This window comes from Phoenix dactylifera, chromosome 7 (assembly GCF_051530095.1).
Source record: "Phoenix dactylifera cultivar Ajwa chromosome 7, Ajwa_hap1_PhDact_Kaust_v1.1, whole genome shotgun sequence".
Taxonomy (NCBI): Eukaryota; Viridiplantae; Streptophyta; class Magnoliopsida; order Arecales; family Arecaceae; genus Phoenix; species Phoenix dactylifera.
Window position 1 is genome coordinate 23,383,876 of NC_143196.1, and position 17,942 is coordinate 23,401,817.

Here is a 17,942-nt window from a genome sequence, read left to right on the forward strand (position 1 = left end):
CACTGGTACGGTCTATATAAAGCCAAGTACTAAACGTGCATTAATAGTGAATTACAACTTCATTATCCATGTATTGGATATTAGAACTTCAAAAGTTATAACTATATAAGTTTTATATTACTTAATTACAACTTAATTACAGTAGATTGCTTTCACATGTAGAGTTTTTTATAAGAAAAAACTCATCATAAAAGTCAAAAGCCAACTCCTCTCTCGATAACATCTATTACAATTTATCTTCATCTTAACCTATTCCTCGAGATAAAAGACAAAACTCTTCGCTACTTTTCGGTCAAACACTCTAGTAATAAAAACTCATATCTCTATCAAATATGGACCTTCCACAGATACTGACTATTATGTCCTTCAATATAATACATCAATCAAAATGTATGGCAGGGTATAATATTGCTCTAGAAGCAACAACACCAGCTCTCATAATATGACAACCCTAATTCTAGTAAAGTTGATTGTGCTAAAATTTCTAGAAGCCTTTGTGTAACTGAGATGTCTCTCCCTTAATCTTGTGGGCTTCCTTTTTGGATCCCTCTTTGTGTTCTTTGCCATAATAAATTTGGTTGGAGTAACTCCAATTTTTCTCCCAAAATAAAAAGAACCTAGAAGTCTTCATAACAATAATAGGAGCCTTTATGTAATATGCTTAGAGATACCTTGAATCATAATCTTTATCCCTCAAGTTCCAAGCTGACTTAAAACTGATGAATTTAAAAGAATCTTACACCAAGCATGAGGGGATGAACTGGTCGCTACGGTTATCATACATGGCGAGTTGGTCATGGGCCACCTCATGTTTGACTCAAAATTTGGTTCAAAATTTGACTCGTCCAATTAGCAAATAAGTGGAGCTAGAGCTTAACTTAGCTCATTCAAGCTTAACTCAATTTAGCTTGATATATATATATATATATATATATATATATATATATATATATATATATATATATATATATATATATATATATATATATATATATATATATATATATATATATATATATATATATATATATATATATATATATATATTAATTCAATATTTGAGATAAAAGGAGAATATGTAGCTCAAAATATAGAAACTAAAGTCTAAGTTCTTATCAAATCTCTTAAAGTAGCTGTTCATCAACTGTATATGTTCATCTCAAAACTAAATTATAAGCTAATTTCAGTATGATTACAAAATGAGTCGGGCCTGGGCTAGGCTTAGTCTACTCAAGCCGGGCTTGTTGACAGTCCAGCTTATCATTTCATGCAAGCCCCCACATGAAATAGGTATTTTTGGTTGGTCCTGCATGTCAAATTTATTTTCAAACAAATATTTTGTCTTTTGCCCCTCACATCCATCATTTTCCTGCTGTCTGTGTATTTGGTGAAGCTGTCTTCTTTTCAGGCCGATAAAACTCATTTGCTCCAACCAGCCCCACTAGTTGTCAAATGAGATGATACCTGGTCTTCTATAATTATAGTCTTGCACTACTGATCGTAGAAAGTTAATGGTCAAATGAATGATATATGACATTGATCCTGGTGTTGCCCGAGCTGCACTCTTCTTGACAATAGCAAAAGATATAATATTTGATGGAAGAGATAGCATAGAGTTTTATCCAATGTTCCCCAAAGACTAGATAGAATGTGGCTTGAAAGAATCACAAGGAAGGCCAGCTTTGACGAAGCCTCTTTGTGTGGCTCACATTGAGAGTTTCTAAAAGGGAAGTTAGTTACAATTACACTACTTCATGCAAGTTGGGAAAGTCATGCAGGCCCACGTTCGGTAGTGGGCACCTGGGTATTGGTTGGGTGAAGTGGAGATGGAATGTGCTGAAATTGCCTGAGTTTCTTGCGTGCCACTAGTAACAAGTAATGATTAAGTGGCCGAGAGAACTTCCACAAGGGTTATCATTGAAAACTTTGATGATATGTGGAGCATTCAACTTGCCATGATTCAATTCAAAGACCCAGTCAAGGTGGTGTCTAGCAGTTTGGCCCACTTTTTGCTAGCTTTCTTGGTTGCATGTCTTTATTTAACCAACTCGAGTCTTTGTTTCCGACCAATATTCTGTTGTCATTTGACGAGAGGGCGAAAAAAAAAGGTGCTCAAATGATACCAACTCAAGGTGCCAGCTTTGATTTCAATATATTATTTGTAGATAAATTTGTTGTGACAATAATTGTGAGGATCCACATGGGCATATCTTTACTTCCACATCTATAGGGAAGATCTTTGGTACTTATATTAAATAAAAAAACCAATCATACATTCCAATTAACTTTCTTAGATGAAGTCTTGAATTGTTACATCCTGAATGGTTACAAATGGCGTCAGAATAGACCCAACTCGTAGCTCATGTGGATTAGGAACTACTGCAACATGAGCTTGTTTAGGCCGGACTATGGGCCGATCATGGTATATATGTTTCGATTTTTTTGAATTTGAACTCTTAAATTGATTTGGATGCCAAAAGTGTATGACGATATGTACAAGTGTGTTTAGTCTTATATGGGTTATACGCTGAAGAGATCTTAAGTAAATCTATATGGGTTTTTTTTTTTTCCTGAAAAAAAGAAACATAGCTTGTCATGTCCTATTTTTGAAAATTTTTATTATGGCTTTGAAAATGGTCGAAAAATCTCTTAGAAGAAATTCTGATAAATTTTGCTATAAAAAAAGGTATTGTTAATTTTATCTTATTTTGTGTAAAATGAGATCATGCATTTTGGATTCTAAAACAAATTCATAAGCTAAGGATTTTGAGTTGGGCATGTATCATATGGCTACTTAAACCCCTGACCGAAGATGCATGAGCTGGGTTAACAAGAGCATGACTTTGGTAACATTGAGTGGATTACACTTGTGCATAGTAGTGAATGAGATTATAATTTTAATGTTAAAAGATGCCTTAAATAAAAATTTGTTACAACATGATCACCGTGTGACTTTTTTTATTCATTTTTTTATATTTTTATTTTTTCTGTAAAAAGGGTACTGGAAAAGCAAAAGTATATATATACTATGTATAACATCTTAGCAAACAGCTAGAAGCTAAAACTGGTCACTTCCCAAAGTTGATGGTCATCCAGAGATACAGATCCAAATTATCTTGTGAGTGCAAGAGAATTCTATAAACCAGAAATTTGGCATAAAATCACAGAAAAAGATCTAATTATTATAGTTTCCTCATCATTTTTTGGCAAATCTCTCTTTCAACCAACGCCCTAGCTTCACAGATCGAGTGGATAAATTTTCACTCGCCATGATCCATCATGTGTTCATAAAACTTTGGCATTCAGAGGGGATAACTTTTAGAGTTTGTTTCATAAATTCTACATGTCACAATCTTAGATAAACAGAAATAAGTGAATATTAGTCACAATCTTAGATACATGCCCTCAATCCAAACAAAACATGGTTTTATTTTGGTTGGTGAAGATATCAGGAAGCAGGTGGGAGCTCTCCTTTGAGGAATGAGGAGATCATGGTGAGAGCTCTCTCAGGTTGGTAGCTTGGTACCATGTGCCCAGCTCCCCTAACTGTTACAAATGCCAGTCCTTCATATCCCACAACATAACCTCCAACCTGTCGCATTAATAGATTATATAAGCATAAAAAAAAAAATCATATTCCTCATCAACTATTTCGATTTTAGCCTGACAATAACATTTTAGTCCTTCTAAAGAAACAACACCAAAGTTAGAACCATGGGCTACATAAGGTATCTGCTGCACCCTGCTAAAATTTTCATTGGGCTGTTTCTGAAAACAATTAGAGACATCAAGATAAGCACAAGAGATCAGTGTAGTGTTTATACCTGGCTTTTGGAATACCATGCGCGCCATGAACTCTTGATGGGGAGGTTAAGATTTCTGACTGCATACTTGGTAGCCGTGATAGAAACCACGGTATCAATATCACCACTAAAAGAAAGAAAAATTTCTCAGTTCCATCTAATATGTTTTCTCTTACTGTGAGTCCATTGTGACTACATATCATTGGATTAAATGAGGATGGAAGCAAGAAAGGAATTACCTGAACAACCATAACCTTATTCTGCTAGTAATGAGTTGTTTAATTGTCGGCAGCATGGTTGGAGCCATGTCAACCCATGCCAAATTACTGAATGAAACTCAGGGAAAGAAAGGAGAGTAAGATGGAAAGGAAAAGTTGGCCATGTTAGTGGACGTCTTATTGACTAGGTGAAAAATGTAGTTTGTAACCTGCAACTTTGCCATGGATTTGGAAGTTTTGGAGCTTTTATGTGAAGAGCCTTCTGCACTTCGAGGTTGTTCAGATAAGAGTCGACATAGGAGGTGGAGCAGGGATCGAAGTCTGCCATCTGTTCAGTTGAGGAAAGTACATATTTTCAGCATGCAAAATATTAAATAATGATCGAAGGATGAATCTATTCTCACAGGCAGATCTCAGTTTCCCCTTCAAACTTCTTCACATTTTAAGAAATTAAAAAATGCCATATGTGCTGCACAAGTTGTGGAGTTCAACATCCACAAGCAAAGCCTCAAGCACAACTTTCGAGTTTGCTTTTAATAGCAGAAAAGATATGAACTTGGTATTATATATGACAAGGGAAAGAAATTCATTATCCTGTCTGTTAATTATTTGAAAATGTTTTAGCTAAGAATTTGGCATATATTGCAGACTAGTGTACATTCTAATGGTTGCATTCCTCTGCATCGCAGAAGGCTTTTTCACGTTTGATTCTTCATGTTGTTGTTTCCAGTTGCATGACTTTTGTGATTACAATTATTTTGATGCTGCTCCAATTCTTAATCACCAAATAAACAATCATCAACTATAACTATATTAGCTTGAAACTCTCTGTAATCTCTCAAGAGAACCTTTCTGACAAGTGTAGCACTCCATCCATAAAGAAAAAATCAAAGACATTGTGAAATAATCACTAGCCTCCAAAGCTGAAGCTAATAGGGAATGCATCAACAATGTATATAAACAGTCACCGGACGACAAAATTAAGCTTGAGCTAATAGCGAATGGATCGATAGTATGTACATCAGCTTCACAGGTATGGATGATGAAGATTTCTTACCGCGATGCCGGACATGGATGTGGTATTAGAGTCATCACATTTTGGAGCATAGATATTGTAAGGATCAATGTCGCCAGACTCTACATAAGCATCTTCTGTAGCAGCAGCACAGTCGACGGTGCTCTCTATACCAGAAAAATTGCATGCTTTGCAAAATTTGGCATAGGTCTCATCGGAGATTAGGTTATGATTCCACATAAATTCATAGCCAGCTTTGTCATTCGTCGCGGAATCAACGAAAGCATTGCCAATCTAAAAGCAGAATTTGACCCATCAATTGAATTGAAGCATTTATAAGAGTTCATAGATCTTGCTCACTTACAGCAACTCCTTGAAGATTGATGACAGTCTGGTTGGTCTGTGTGTTGTGGTGAAGTATGGTGGATGCAAGCTGGGGCACGTAATGGCCGGCATAGCTCTCTCCGGTTATGAAGAACTCATGATTTTTGTAATGTGGGAATCTCTCAAACCAATTGACTAGAAATGTATATGAATCTTCTGCAGTTCTTTGATCTCCATTCATATCATAATCTGAACTAGTGTTCGAGTATGAGAATCCTACCCCTGCTGGAGATTCCAAGAAGAGAACATTTGCCACTGACACAATTGCAACAAATAGTTAACAAGAGAACATGATGAGTTGCACTATAACTTTTAGTATGCATAGCTAATAAAGGACCTCCAATCAAGTAAAAAAGATTTCTTTTTTATTTTTTGCTTTCTTTTGGAGAGAGAAAGAGTTGGGTAAGACTACCAAGCCAACAACTTCCAAGAAAATGGGAATAGGATAAGAAAAAGAAAGGTTAGGAGGGTGATTTCATCTTCAAAGTATTAAATTTGGATCTCTCACCATTGTTCCAAGCATACTTGTTTCGTTGAAGTGTTTTTCCATCACTATGCACTCTGAAGGGGCCTAGTTCCTGCATGGCTCCATATCCTAAGGAGGAGCATCCTGGCCCTGAGGATCCCAACATTGATCAAAACAAACCCAATCAGTTCTTTTTCCTTTTCTAAAGGAGAAAGAAGAAAATATAAATTTTAGTGATTGGTGATGGCAGCAACATATATTAAAAAGAACAACAAAACAATATGATTCCCACTTGATTAAACACTCTAATCATCATTAAGGCCACGCCAAGAAATGTAACCAGAAAAATGGTAATAATAAACGGAAGCAACAAATATAGAATAGGACAACATAATTATTTCATTGATTGCTCATCAGCACTGAGGACATTATACAAGTTGCCTTCCTTTTAACATATTACACAAAAAAAATATGGTGTTCATTTAAAAAATTCCTATATGATTCCAAAATCAACAAGCCTACAACCGAGAAAACCACAATGATTGGAGCTTGAAATATGCTTGGGAATCATCAAATATGAATTCTGAATAGAAAACTTTGACATGTCTTGACAAAATGAAGACCAAGATGAGAAGTCATCTTGTTCCAACTCTCATATGGATAACAATAGCATCATTCATGTAAGTAATATTGGACCAGTTACCTCCATTCAGCCACAAGATCAGAGGCTTCGTCGAAGGGTTGTGCTGAGACTCAACAAAGTAATAGAACAGTGCCCTTCCATTTTTTGTGTCCACGGTCACGTAGCCACTATACTGATTAAACTCGACACCTGTGGGTTGCCCAGGCAAAGATTTGATCCTGTCAGCCTCCATTAGTCCATCTTGATTACTAACATAGACTGGCGAAACGGACACGGCGGCATCCAAATCAGCCCATGAATAAGATTGGTGAGGCCATGTTGGTCTCTTAGTTTTGATCAACCTTCTAAGATGATCAGCTTGGTTAGCCTCGTTGTTGTTGGGCAATACAAAGAGGCAACAAGAGATGAGAAGCAGAGAGAAGTATGCAGTCATCATGCTCTTCTTCTTTGGTTCCTTCACTTAGGAATGGCAGGGAGAGATGAGATTTATATAGGCTGGTTATAGGAACTGATGGCCACATTTTTGTACGCATATAAGGAATCTCTTTTATTAAGCATGATACCTCATGGACAAAGCCATTATTGTATCTTTTGGGACCACGTCTCAGTCAAATTAATTTGAGGGTTAGAATAAGGCACCTTACTATTCAGTCGTTGTAGCCAAGTAAAGCTAACCAATTTGCAAATATGGACCAAGGTCTCAATGGAAAATTATAGGCTGCACCTGCCATAAACCATTAGATTACATCAAGCATTCTCCAAAATATCAAAGTCCAATTGGGCGCTGAAAAAAATTTGGGATGATTCTTGCCATCAACGTTCAAAGAGACTCCTTAAAAAAGATTACTTGAATTAAGGATCTCCTTCCCATTTCTCTTATTGTTTATTGCCATCAACCAATCTCCGACACTGCATAATGCGTTTAAAACATTCATATATTTCAGATTTGGAAAGAGTAGAGCTGTCAGAACTTATTTACATCCCTAGCAATTTTTCCTACTTATTTTCTTTTTCTTTTTTTTTCCTTCTAATATTTGAACATCAGTTTAGGTCTTGGATCTTTAAGCAGTAATATAGAATTACACATCTCGAATGTGGTGGAGAAAGAGCAAGAGAATGTGTGAGACTGTTGAATAAAACTTGCATGCTTTGAGGTGTGTGTGTATATATATATATATATATATATATATATATATATATATATATATATATATATATATATATAATAGATGTTATTTTAATATGTTAATCTCTTTTTATCAATATCTGAGTTTTCTAAGGAACAGCTGCAATTTATTTACATCTCTTGCAATTTTTTCCTACTTATTATCTTCCCTTTTTTTTCCTTACATGCTTTTTAGGTCTATATATATAATTTTAATATCTTAATATCTTTTAATCAGTATCTTAGAAAACGTATATGTGGATGTTATTTTAATATGTTAATCTCTTTTAATCAATATCTGAGCTTGCTAAACAAATTCTTTCTGGGAATTGCAACTATCAAAGCTTAGAAGCTGTATAAATCCTCTTGAAGCTGACAACTTCTCTATAGATTTCAAAAGAAAGAGCAATAGAAGGGAACAAGAAGTTAAAATTTCATACCATAACGGAAACATAAAATTTTGAAGGTTGCCATAGAATGGATGCAAGTTTTTCTTGAATGGAAAAATAGCTGTCATATAAAGATATGCTAAAAGGAAACAACCGTTGAGAGAAAGAGACGGTCAAATGATGTGACTAGGGACTCCTCTCCCCCTCTAAAGTAAGGAACACTAAGTTTTTTTCCATAGGCTTCCCGTTTGATGTGGCTAGGCCAGACAAGGGATTGTAGAAGAATGTGTTAGACCAGTGGTTTAAAATGGTTTAAAATAGATCGGAAAACTTTGCTCTGAGGGTGAAAGAAGCAAGTCACATGATATGTATGATGTAAAAATAATGCATATGGTGTGCGTCTCATGATGTTCATAGTTTTTTGAGAACAGGAATTCAGAAATTCTCTTGTAAACCACCTCTCCATGCTATTGCTAGGGAAGCACATGATTTTCAAAGAGAACTGCAGATACAAACGTAGACGAGACAAGTGAGACTTAATTATCTGTGTGAATAAATGAGCAGTAAAGAAATGGCCAATAGTTTCTCTCTCTCACTATGTTTTTTTTAACATATGAAAACTTCTAGAATAATTCCTATGGTTAATTACTTATCCGTTGAATTGGTTTTGCTAAGGATTGCATTGAATTTTATTATGAGAAAAGTGAACAAAGTTATTATTGTCATGTACCTATTCTAATCATCTGCTATAGTTATACTCTACATTGGTATAGCCTCCTTTGCGCTCCCGCCAATCTAGTGGTAGAATGTAGAAGCTTTTCTTCGAAAATTAAACTTTAGTTGGTCCTGGCAACTCCTTAAAGTGCATACTACCATTAGCAAAAAACCGGCTTCTTTGAATTGAAGGACTGGGAGGCCGGTGTTTTGCTAATATATTTGTTCATAGGCTAGATGGCTACTCAAGCTTAAAGCATTTTGGCTGGGCCTCTACATGGATTTTAAGTTCGACAAGTCGGACCAGGCCTAAAATATAAGCATGCCTGTCAAAATGGGTCGGACTTAGGTTTTGCTTGCCGTGGCTGGAGCCTACTCTTCCATCCTCCTCCTCCTCCTCCTCCATCCCTTTGTCCTCCTCCTTCCTCCTCCATCCTCCTCCTCTCACTCCTCCTCCTCCCCTTTCTTTCCTCTTTCCTTCCACATTCAACATTTAAAAAAGAAAAAGGAAGTTTGAAGCCGGCCAAAACCGAGGAAGCTAGCTTGGGCTTGAAGGTCGAGATGGGCCGGGCCTAGGCCTGACTAATTTAGTTATATTTTTAGCTAAGCTTGGCCAAAACCTTGCCTGACCTATCCAATGAATAGTTCTACTCGCTAAGTGGGCATTAGAGCTTAAGCCAACTTTCTCTTTGCTTGATGTTAAAGTGTGCCTACCATAAACATGAGTGACTTGGTTGGATGGATCCTATCCCAACAGGCATTTTGGGAGAAGGATATTCTAAGTTAAGTATTTAAGTATTGGAAGGGTATTATAGAATAAGTTTAGAAAATTTCAAATATCTAAAGATTAATAGAAGCATTCCGAGAAAAGGAGGTATTTTGAAAATAGAAAAGCTTTCATATAGGATAGTGGCACACTTATATAGTTCTTAGGATATATATTTATGGATGCTGAAGTGTTTGCATGTCAATGTGCTGTCCTCTACTTTATCTTTTAAATTTATTTTAATGGTATATGTTCCCATCATAGAGAAACAATATCTCAGCAGCCGTCAATCATTCAAAGTATAAATCTAATTAATGGTGCCATCTAAACTAATATTTTTCAAGAAAGCTATGGTGACTATTCCAAAATGTTATATTCAAATATTCAGTGTGTTATGGATTTAAAATGTTTGCCCTATCCAAGCCCTTACGACACCCTAACTACCTCCTAATAGCCATGCGAAGGACCGATCCAAATAGACCCGGCTTGGAATTAGATGAGATAAGCCATGCTGAGCGCGCATATGACAGCGCTGGGCAACGACTCTTGAAGGGATTTGGATTTTTTCCGTGGACTCCCTTTGCGACTCGGATTTTTTGATGACTCCTAATAGGAATCGATCTTCTGGTATTGCTAAAGTCAGGAGTAAAACTTATTTCCTCTATTTAAAGCCTTTTCTTCTTTGAAGCATCCATTGCCGCTAGCTACAAGCCCTTCTACTTCTTGTTTTCCGAGAGGTTTTCTCACTTATACCCACCGAAAATTAGGGATGTGGCGCTCGTCGAAGCTAACGTCAAGCTTCGATATCCTCTTTGCTTTCCCCATCTTCCTTAAGCCTTAAACCACCATTGTTGGCTTTGATTTCACCAAAAAATGACTAAGAAGAAAGCCCCTATTTCGCTCATATTTCTGGCTAATTTCTTTTCTTTTCTTGATCACCACCACCACCGCTCCTTGTAGACGAACCCCTGATCAAGCCTTGGATCCCTACATGACCTTCCATGGCAGAAACCGTGTTTGCCGATGAGTAGGCTAGCGTCAGACTCAATCAAAGGCCAAAATCTCTAGCTTATTTATTTTATTTTTTTAGCTCTTTTTCAGTCGGTTACCTATCGTTGCCACCTGCCACTGTAGATTCTAGCCTACCGGCCATCGACACCCACTAGTCACCATCCTCTTCCATTATTTCCTCTATTTTGAGGAAGGATCTCTTCCTCTATTTCATCTCTTTCCCTCTTCTTCTTTCTCTCTCTTCTTTCTCTCTTATCTTCTCTCTTTCTCTCTAGCAAATCCATCATCCATGGATCCTAGTAGAGGATCCTATCCCCCTTTTGCTATGGATCCAAGTTGATCCCGATAACGGAGCCTAGAACTATCCTATTAGTTGAGCAGCATGTCGATCCATCACCTTGATCCTTGTTGAGTATCATTAGAACACATCATTGATGATCCTCGCTGAGCAATGTTAGCTTTAATGGAGTCCCTGCTTTATGATCCACCGATCGAGTAGCTTAGATCAAACTTACCCAAAGCCACTGAATACCATCACTTGGCCAACTATCCCTTTGGTTTTCCTTCTTTCTCTTTATTTCTTTATCTCTTTCTTTTCTTTCTATCTTTCTTATCTTTCTTTCTCTTTCTCCCCCATTTTCTTTCTTTCTATCTGTATTTTCACTCTTTTTCTCTTTCTTTCACTCTCTTTCTTCTCTCTTTTCTTGTTGTGCCTCCTACATTATTATGCTACTAAGAAATTGCAAGATTGGAGGGATTTTCTTCAAAACATGAGGCCATCTAGCATGCATCATGTGATGAAGATGTGATTTTTGAACATCTTGCATGAATATGTGAGTGCCAAAGGCGAAACAGAGGTCCATCCCTAGCCATCCTTATCGGAGGGAGAGGGCGACGGTGGAAGATCCACCTTCATCCTTCCCCTCTTTTCCTTTCTTTGTCTTCATGGTTGTCCAATATTATTCCTATCCGATGATCCTATTCGTTATCCACAAACTCCTGCATGAATCTCTTAAATAGCTATTCTAGTATATATATATATATATATATATATATATATATATATATATATATATATATATATATATATATATATATATATATATATATATATATATATATATATATATATATATATATATATAGACATATACATATATATATGTGTGTGTGTGTGTAAGCAAACAATGTGGTATATGATATGCTTGCCTGAGACACTCTGAAGAACATTCATATATTATATACCAAACTGTTCAAACCAAGATTATAAACACAAAATTAACTATGAACTAACTTGTGAGACCCCATTTTTATTTGGGCTTGGATAGGCCTGGATTGAGCTTGGTTGGCCATTGGGCATCCGCGTGCGTGGCACATGGGACAGGAGAGGAAGACGCTCGATGGAAGTCATCTTCTTTTCTCGATTCCAATAAGGAAGAGGAGTTCAAAGGCATACTAGATTCCAATGAGGCCCTAGGACTTGATCTATAAATTTGGCTACCCTCTTTCCTCTAAGCCTCGAGCTCACAAAATCCTGGTCGATCGTTGATGATTAGCATCAATTTCCTCTATTTTTCCATTGAGACCTCTAGCCAAGCTAGCATTGATATCTTGCCGAAATCAAGGTATGGATCTCCGATCCTCTTCCACAACCTTCTTCTAGTTCTAAAGCCATCATCAATGGACTAATTTATGTTGGCTGGTGGCTAGATTTAGCCATGAGGAGGATGCCCTATTTTGAATTTTTCTTTTCCTATTTTGCTATCGATCACCGCTCATATTGGGATGGCCATCGCCGCTCCCCTGAGCGCTTTGTGACACGAGTCACCAACTCGATTGAAGCTAGCTAATCGCTTGATTTCAAGAAGAAAGGGCCTCCTCTGTTTTTTCTTTCTCTTCTTCTTTCCATCCGGAGTCACTACTGCTGCTACCGCTGTTGTCGAGGTCGCCGCCATCAGGTGGGCCGACCATGGCTCTCTCTCTCTCTTTCCCTCTTGTTTTCTCTCTTGCCTTCTCTCTCTTTCTTTCTCTTGTATTCTCTCTCCTTTGTATATCTCTTCATCACTCTCTTTCTCTCTCTTCTTGTTCTCTATTAACATATTTTAGTAGTCTAGTGGTGGGTCCAGAGTTGTCTTGTGGATTCGGGTTGACCTTTAGAGGGGTCTCAGGCCAGCATTGCATGACTAGGGGCTCTGATCTGGTATCAATCCTAGGCCAACACTGTGCAACAAGGGGTTCTGAGTCAGTATTGCGTAACTAAGAATATTAGGTCAGCATTATATGGCTATAGAAGGGGTCCTGGGTCGGCATTATGTGACCGTAGGTGGGGTCCTAAGTTTTTGGACCAATCTTGTTATAATCATCTACCATAATCCATGGATGATTATGATTATTCTAATGATGAGATCTGATTCTATAGAAGAATAATCTTCTGGGCAAAAGGATGTCGAGCAAGATTTTGCACACTCTGGTTTATTGATTGTGGTGTAGATAGGTGACTCGTTTGTTTGGGTTGTTGGCGTGGAGGTAAGAATCTTTATACACCCTCCTGTATGTTTATAGATATTTCTTGCTATATATCAAGATAAGCAAAATGCAAGAATTCTTTTATGATGGTTTTTGTATCGACTTATATTTTGATTATGTATTGATAGAATGATGGATGCATATATAACTTACATTTGCATAATTGGACTAATGGATGTAGTGCTCTAGACTAACTATATTATATAGATTGCCCCATCATAGGCAGAAAATGTGACACTTATTGATTGCCATTTTATGGGCAAAAAATGTGACACCAATTGATTGCTACATCACATGCAGAAAATGTGACCGTGGTTAGTCTAAAGCTAGAAATAAAAAATATTGATTTGTGAATGTAAACTTGATTGAATAAACAAGGACTCTGAGCTAATCTCATTATCATCGATTGTCCCATCATAGGCTAAAAATGTGGCACCATTGATCATCTTATCATGGGAAAGAAATATGACACCAATTGATTGCCCTATCATGGGAAAAAAATATGATCCAGATTTGGCCCAAAGTCGAAAAGATAATTGATCTTGGATCACAATTAGGTTAAAAAGGAACGGAATGATAAGCTACGTAAAAATACTATTGAAGATTTGTGAGATATTGTATGATATGTCACTCTTGAGTGATTGAATTTTTTTATTAATATTTGATGTTCATATGCATATCATTTATTCGAGCATTGTTGATAGTCAGTTTGTGATTTCATGATATTTGTGTAATGGATACTTGGTATTTTCAAACTATATTGTTATGTTAGTGTGGATATATGGAGATTCTTACTAAGCTCTGAAGCTCACATGACCTTTTTTCTTTTTCTTTCAGAATTGCAAGATGCTTGGTACTTAGCTATGGTTGGAATCACAAATGAAAAGACAAATAGATAGATCATCATTGATACTGATCAGATGATTCAATTTTGTAATTATAAAAATTTTATTGTTTATTATGAATTGAGATCATTATTGTTCAGTAATATTGAGGTTGTAATAAATTTTCAGTCCTTGCAAATTCTTTGGAGCCTTGCCCTAAGAAGTATGTGGCCGTGTCATGTAGTCGACTTGGGTATTGGGTTCAGGGCGTGACATAACTACAACTAACTGCTTTAAATGAAATGGACTATGTATTATAATTAATCCAATGATAGCACTACTAAGAATAACTTATTTTTGTAGTATTAAGCATTATGTGGCCATAGAAGGGATCCCAGGTTGGCGTTATGTGACCGTAGGAGGGGTCCCAAGATTTTGGTCCAATCTTGTTATAGTCATCTACCATAATCCATGGATGATTATGATTATTCTAATGATGAGATCTAATTTTATAGAAGAATAATCTTCAGGGCAAAAGGACGTCGAGCAAGATTTTGCACACTCTGGTTTATTGATCGTGGTGTAGATAGGCGACTAGTTTGTTTGGGTTGTTGGCGTAGAGGTAAGAATCTTTATACACCCGCCTGCATGCTTATCGATATTTCTTGCTATATATCAAGATAAACAAAATGCAAGAATTCTTTTATGATGGTTTTTGTCTTGACTTATATTTTGATTATGTATGCTTGTGATTGATAGAATGATGGATGCATATATAACTTACATTTGCAAAATTGAACTAATCGATGTAGTGCTCTAGACTAACTATATTATTTAGAATTTTCCATCATAGGCGAAAAATGTGACACTTATTGATTGCCCCTTCATGAGCAAAAAATGTGACACCATTCGATTGCCTGTCACATGCAGAAACTGTGACCGTGGTTAGTCTAAAGCTAGACATAAAAAATATTGATTTGTGAATGCAAACTTGATTGAATGAATAAGGACTCTAGGCTAATCTCATTATCATCGATTGTCCCGTCATAGGCTAAAAATGTGGCACCATTGATTATCTTATCATGGGAGAGAAATATGACACCAATTGATTGCCCCATCATGGGCAAAAAATGTGACCCAGATTTGGCCTGAAGTCGAATATAATCGATCTTGGATCAGAATTGGGTTAAAAAGGAACAGAATGATAAGCTACTTAAAAATGCTATTAAAGATCTATGAGATATTGTAGGATATGTCACTCTTGAGTGATTGTAATTTTATTAATATTTGATGTTCACATGTATATTGAAGGGTTTTGGTAGGATATTAGGGGGCAGCGGAATCGCGGAATTTCAAAAAAAATTTAATAAAATTTCGTTACATCAAACCCTTATGAGCCAAGATCACCTTAATGGTAACAATCAAATAAATAAATATAAATATAGAATTAAAAGAATACCTGCAACGCTATATCCAATATGCATAATTTCTACTAGGTGCCCAAGTGTTCACCCCCAACGTTGATCCACACAGGAACTTGCTTTAAGATTCTAATTCCGAAAGATCTTGATTCTTGATGTTGAATTCTTCCAAAGAATTCAATTGGCTTGCTTTCCTTACTTTCTAATTTTCTTCCTCTTTCTAAATCTCCTTCTAAGCATCTTGTTCTAAAGAAGATCTCCTTGTCTTGGCTTAGGACAAACTAGGAAAGAGACGTTAGAAAGATTACTTGTAAGAAAGAAGGGATAAGAGAGAGAGAGAGAGTTGGTTTTAGAATTCGGATGGAATGAAAACACCAAGAGCGACTCCTATTTATAGATGGCGTCAGGATGTGAGGATCTTGACGCTTCATTAAGAAAGAGGCGCCTCATCAAGAGGCGCCACCCAATCGGGAAGCAAGAGGCACCTCATCAAGAGGCACCACCTTTCATCACGCCATCCCTTTTTCATTCCTCTCACGCATGAAAAGTAGGAGCCATCCTTATCCATTCATCCAATGGCTGATGATGATCCAAAGGCTATAAAAGGAGGCGCCTCATTTATCTTAGGCATGAGGATAAGAGGAGGAATTTAAATGGATAAGATTCTTTTAACCAAATGGTTACTTCATCGTTATCCATTCCTGGTTCCATGAAACCCAATCCAATTGGGTTCAAATCCAAGGCGCCACATCATGATCTCATTATGTCTTCATCCAATAGCTGATGAAGATCAAATGGTCATGATTAAAGGCTCTATCTAACTCAATCCAATTGGGTTCAAATCAACTCACCATTATATCTTCATCCAACGGTTGATGAAGATCTAATGGTCAAAAATGAATGAGTCATCAAACCTAATCCAATTAGGTTCAAACCAAGCCAATTAGGTGCCAACTCTTGGCCAACCCAAACCAAGATATAATCTAATTAAATTAGATCAATCCAAATTAAGAATCAAATTCGAATCCAATTCAAATTAGGAGCTAGAGTTTGCAATACATGCTAGCATGTTCATTCTGCAAACATGATCTAATCTAATTAGATCCTTAATTAGTTCTCTTGTGTGTGACCCATTGGGTTCCATATCTAGCTAGCAGTAGGTCCAGGTGCAAGTTGATCAGATTTGATTAGAACTCTTCTAATTGATTTAGGTCCAAACGGTGCAAACCCAAGCTTAATAATTAGAACCCTTTCTAATTGGTGATCGAATTAAATTATTTAATTCGATCAAACCTACAAGACAAGATTGACGTCTAGCAACATATCATATCTATCCGAAAAATATGAAATTTGGTGGAAATACCAAATATACCCTTCAGTGGCAAGTTACTGTGCAATTCAATCTTTCAATCAATCTGCATCCCGAATATATATATGAGTATGGATCTATGTCAAACTCAATTATATATTCATGTCTCTCTCAATCTTTTAATGATAATTCGAATAATGAAACATTAGAAACTCTTTCTAATTTTTATTCTGCTTTGATCAAAGACTTTCTGAATTATCATACGATTAGAGTAAATAGGATGCAGTCTTCTCTTACTAGAAGTGATTGATTCTTTGTTGACCTACTTACAACCTTCGTACACAATCCACCATATCTAGAAGATTCCATACACGACATTAGTCATGAATGAGCATAAACCAAAACATGGATTCATGTGCACAATATATCATGGTGGTCTTAGGTCAAAGGATCAGTTGTATAACTTCCACTAAGAGAATCATCTTTTGATATGTAAGTAAGACTTCGTAAGATATTCTCCTGGCAGGTCAATTCAGTGAACTCATTCCTCTAATGAGCACCCATATCTTTGTATTAATGTCTCCACATAAGTGATTGTGAGATCAATCACCTCTGCATCGAGCATACATAAGATGTGCCAGTCTTTCCGGTAGCATTGATCCCCGACTCAATGTACCAACAACTGAAAAAATCTTAGGTTAAGGTTTTAGGATTTTAGATCTCACTGGCATGATCTCATCATAGCCCTAAAACTATTGCCCTAATCTATGGGGTTTATCACAAATATAAGATGCGACAAATGATGAAACATAATGCCTTTTATTTATAATCAAAATGTCATGTACATAATCTGAAAAACAAAAGAAACCCTATCGCAATACAGATTGCGGTTGGCTTTTAGGGCACTATTCTTTCATTCTCTCACTTGTACTAAAGCCAATCGTCCTTAAATTTTAACCCCACACAATTGAGGTACCGATCAAACTGCTGCTGAGGTAAATTCTTAGTGAATGGGTCTGCTAGGTTGTTCTTTGTATCTACTCGTTTAATCATGATATCTTGTCTCTTGACAATATCTCGAACAAGGTGGAAGTGTCTTAGAATGTGCTTGAATTTGTGATGAGACCTTGGTTCCTTCGCTTGAGCAGCAGCTCCATTGTTGTCACAATAAACTGGCACTGATTCAGCAATCACAGAAACCACACCCAAGTCAGTGATAAATTTTTTCATCCAGACCACTTCCTTAGCAGGTTCACTTACAACAATGTATTCTGCCTCAGTGACTGAG

The 17,942-nt window shown here is 36.6% G+C and overlaps 1 protein-coding gene across 1 annotated transcript; it reads right to left on the bottom strand.

Moving 5' to 3' along the window:
• Positions 1–3,210: 3,210 nt before the first annotated feature.
• Positions 3,211–7,045, bottom strand: LOC120106510 (serine carboxypeptidase 1-like). The gene is made up of 8 exons (XM_039119437.3): positions 6,590–7,045; positions 5,929–6,036; positions 5,401–5,675; positions 5,079–5,330; positions 4,231–4,349; positions 4,043–4,129; positions 3,825–3,930; positions 3,211–3,592 (listed from the first exon to the last, which is right to left on the bottom strand). Exons 1-8 carry the CDS (start codon positions 6,963–6,965, stop codon positions 3,449–3,451), a joined length of 1,467 nt encoding a protein of 488 aa, XP_038975365.3. The 5' UTR covers positions 6,966–7,045; the 3' UTR covers positions 3,211–3,448.
• Between the last annotated feature and the right edge of the window lie 10,897 nt (positions 7,046–17,942).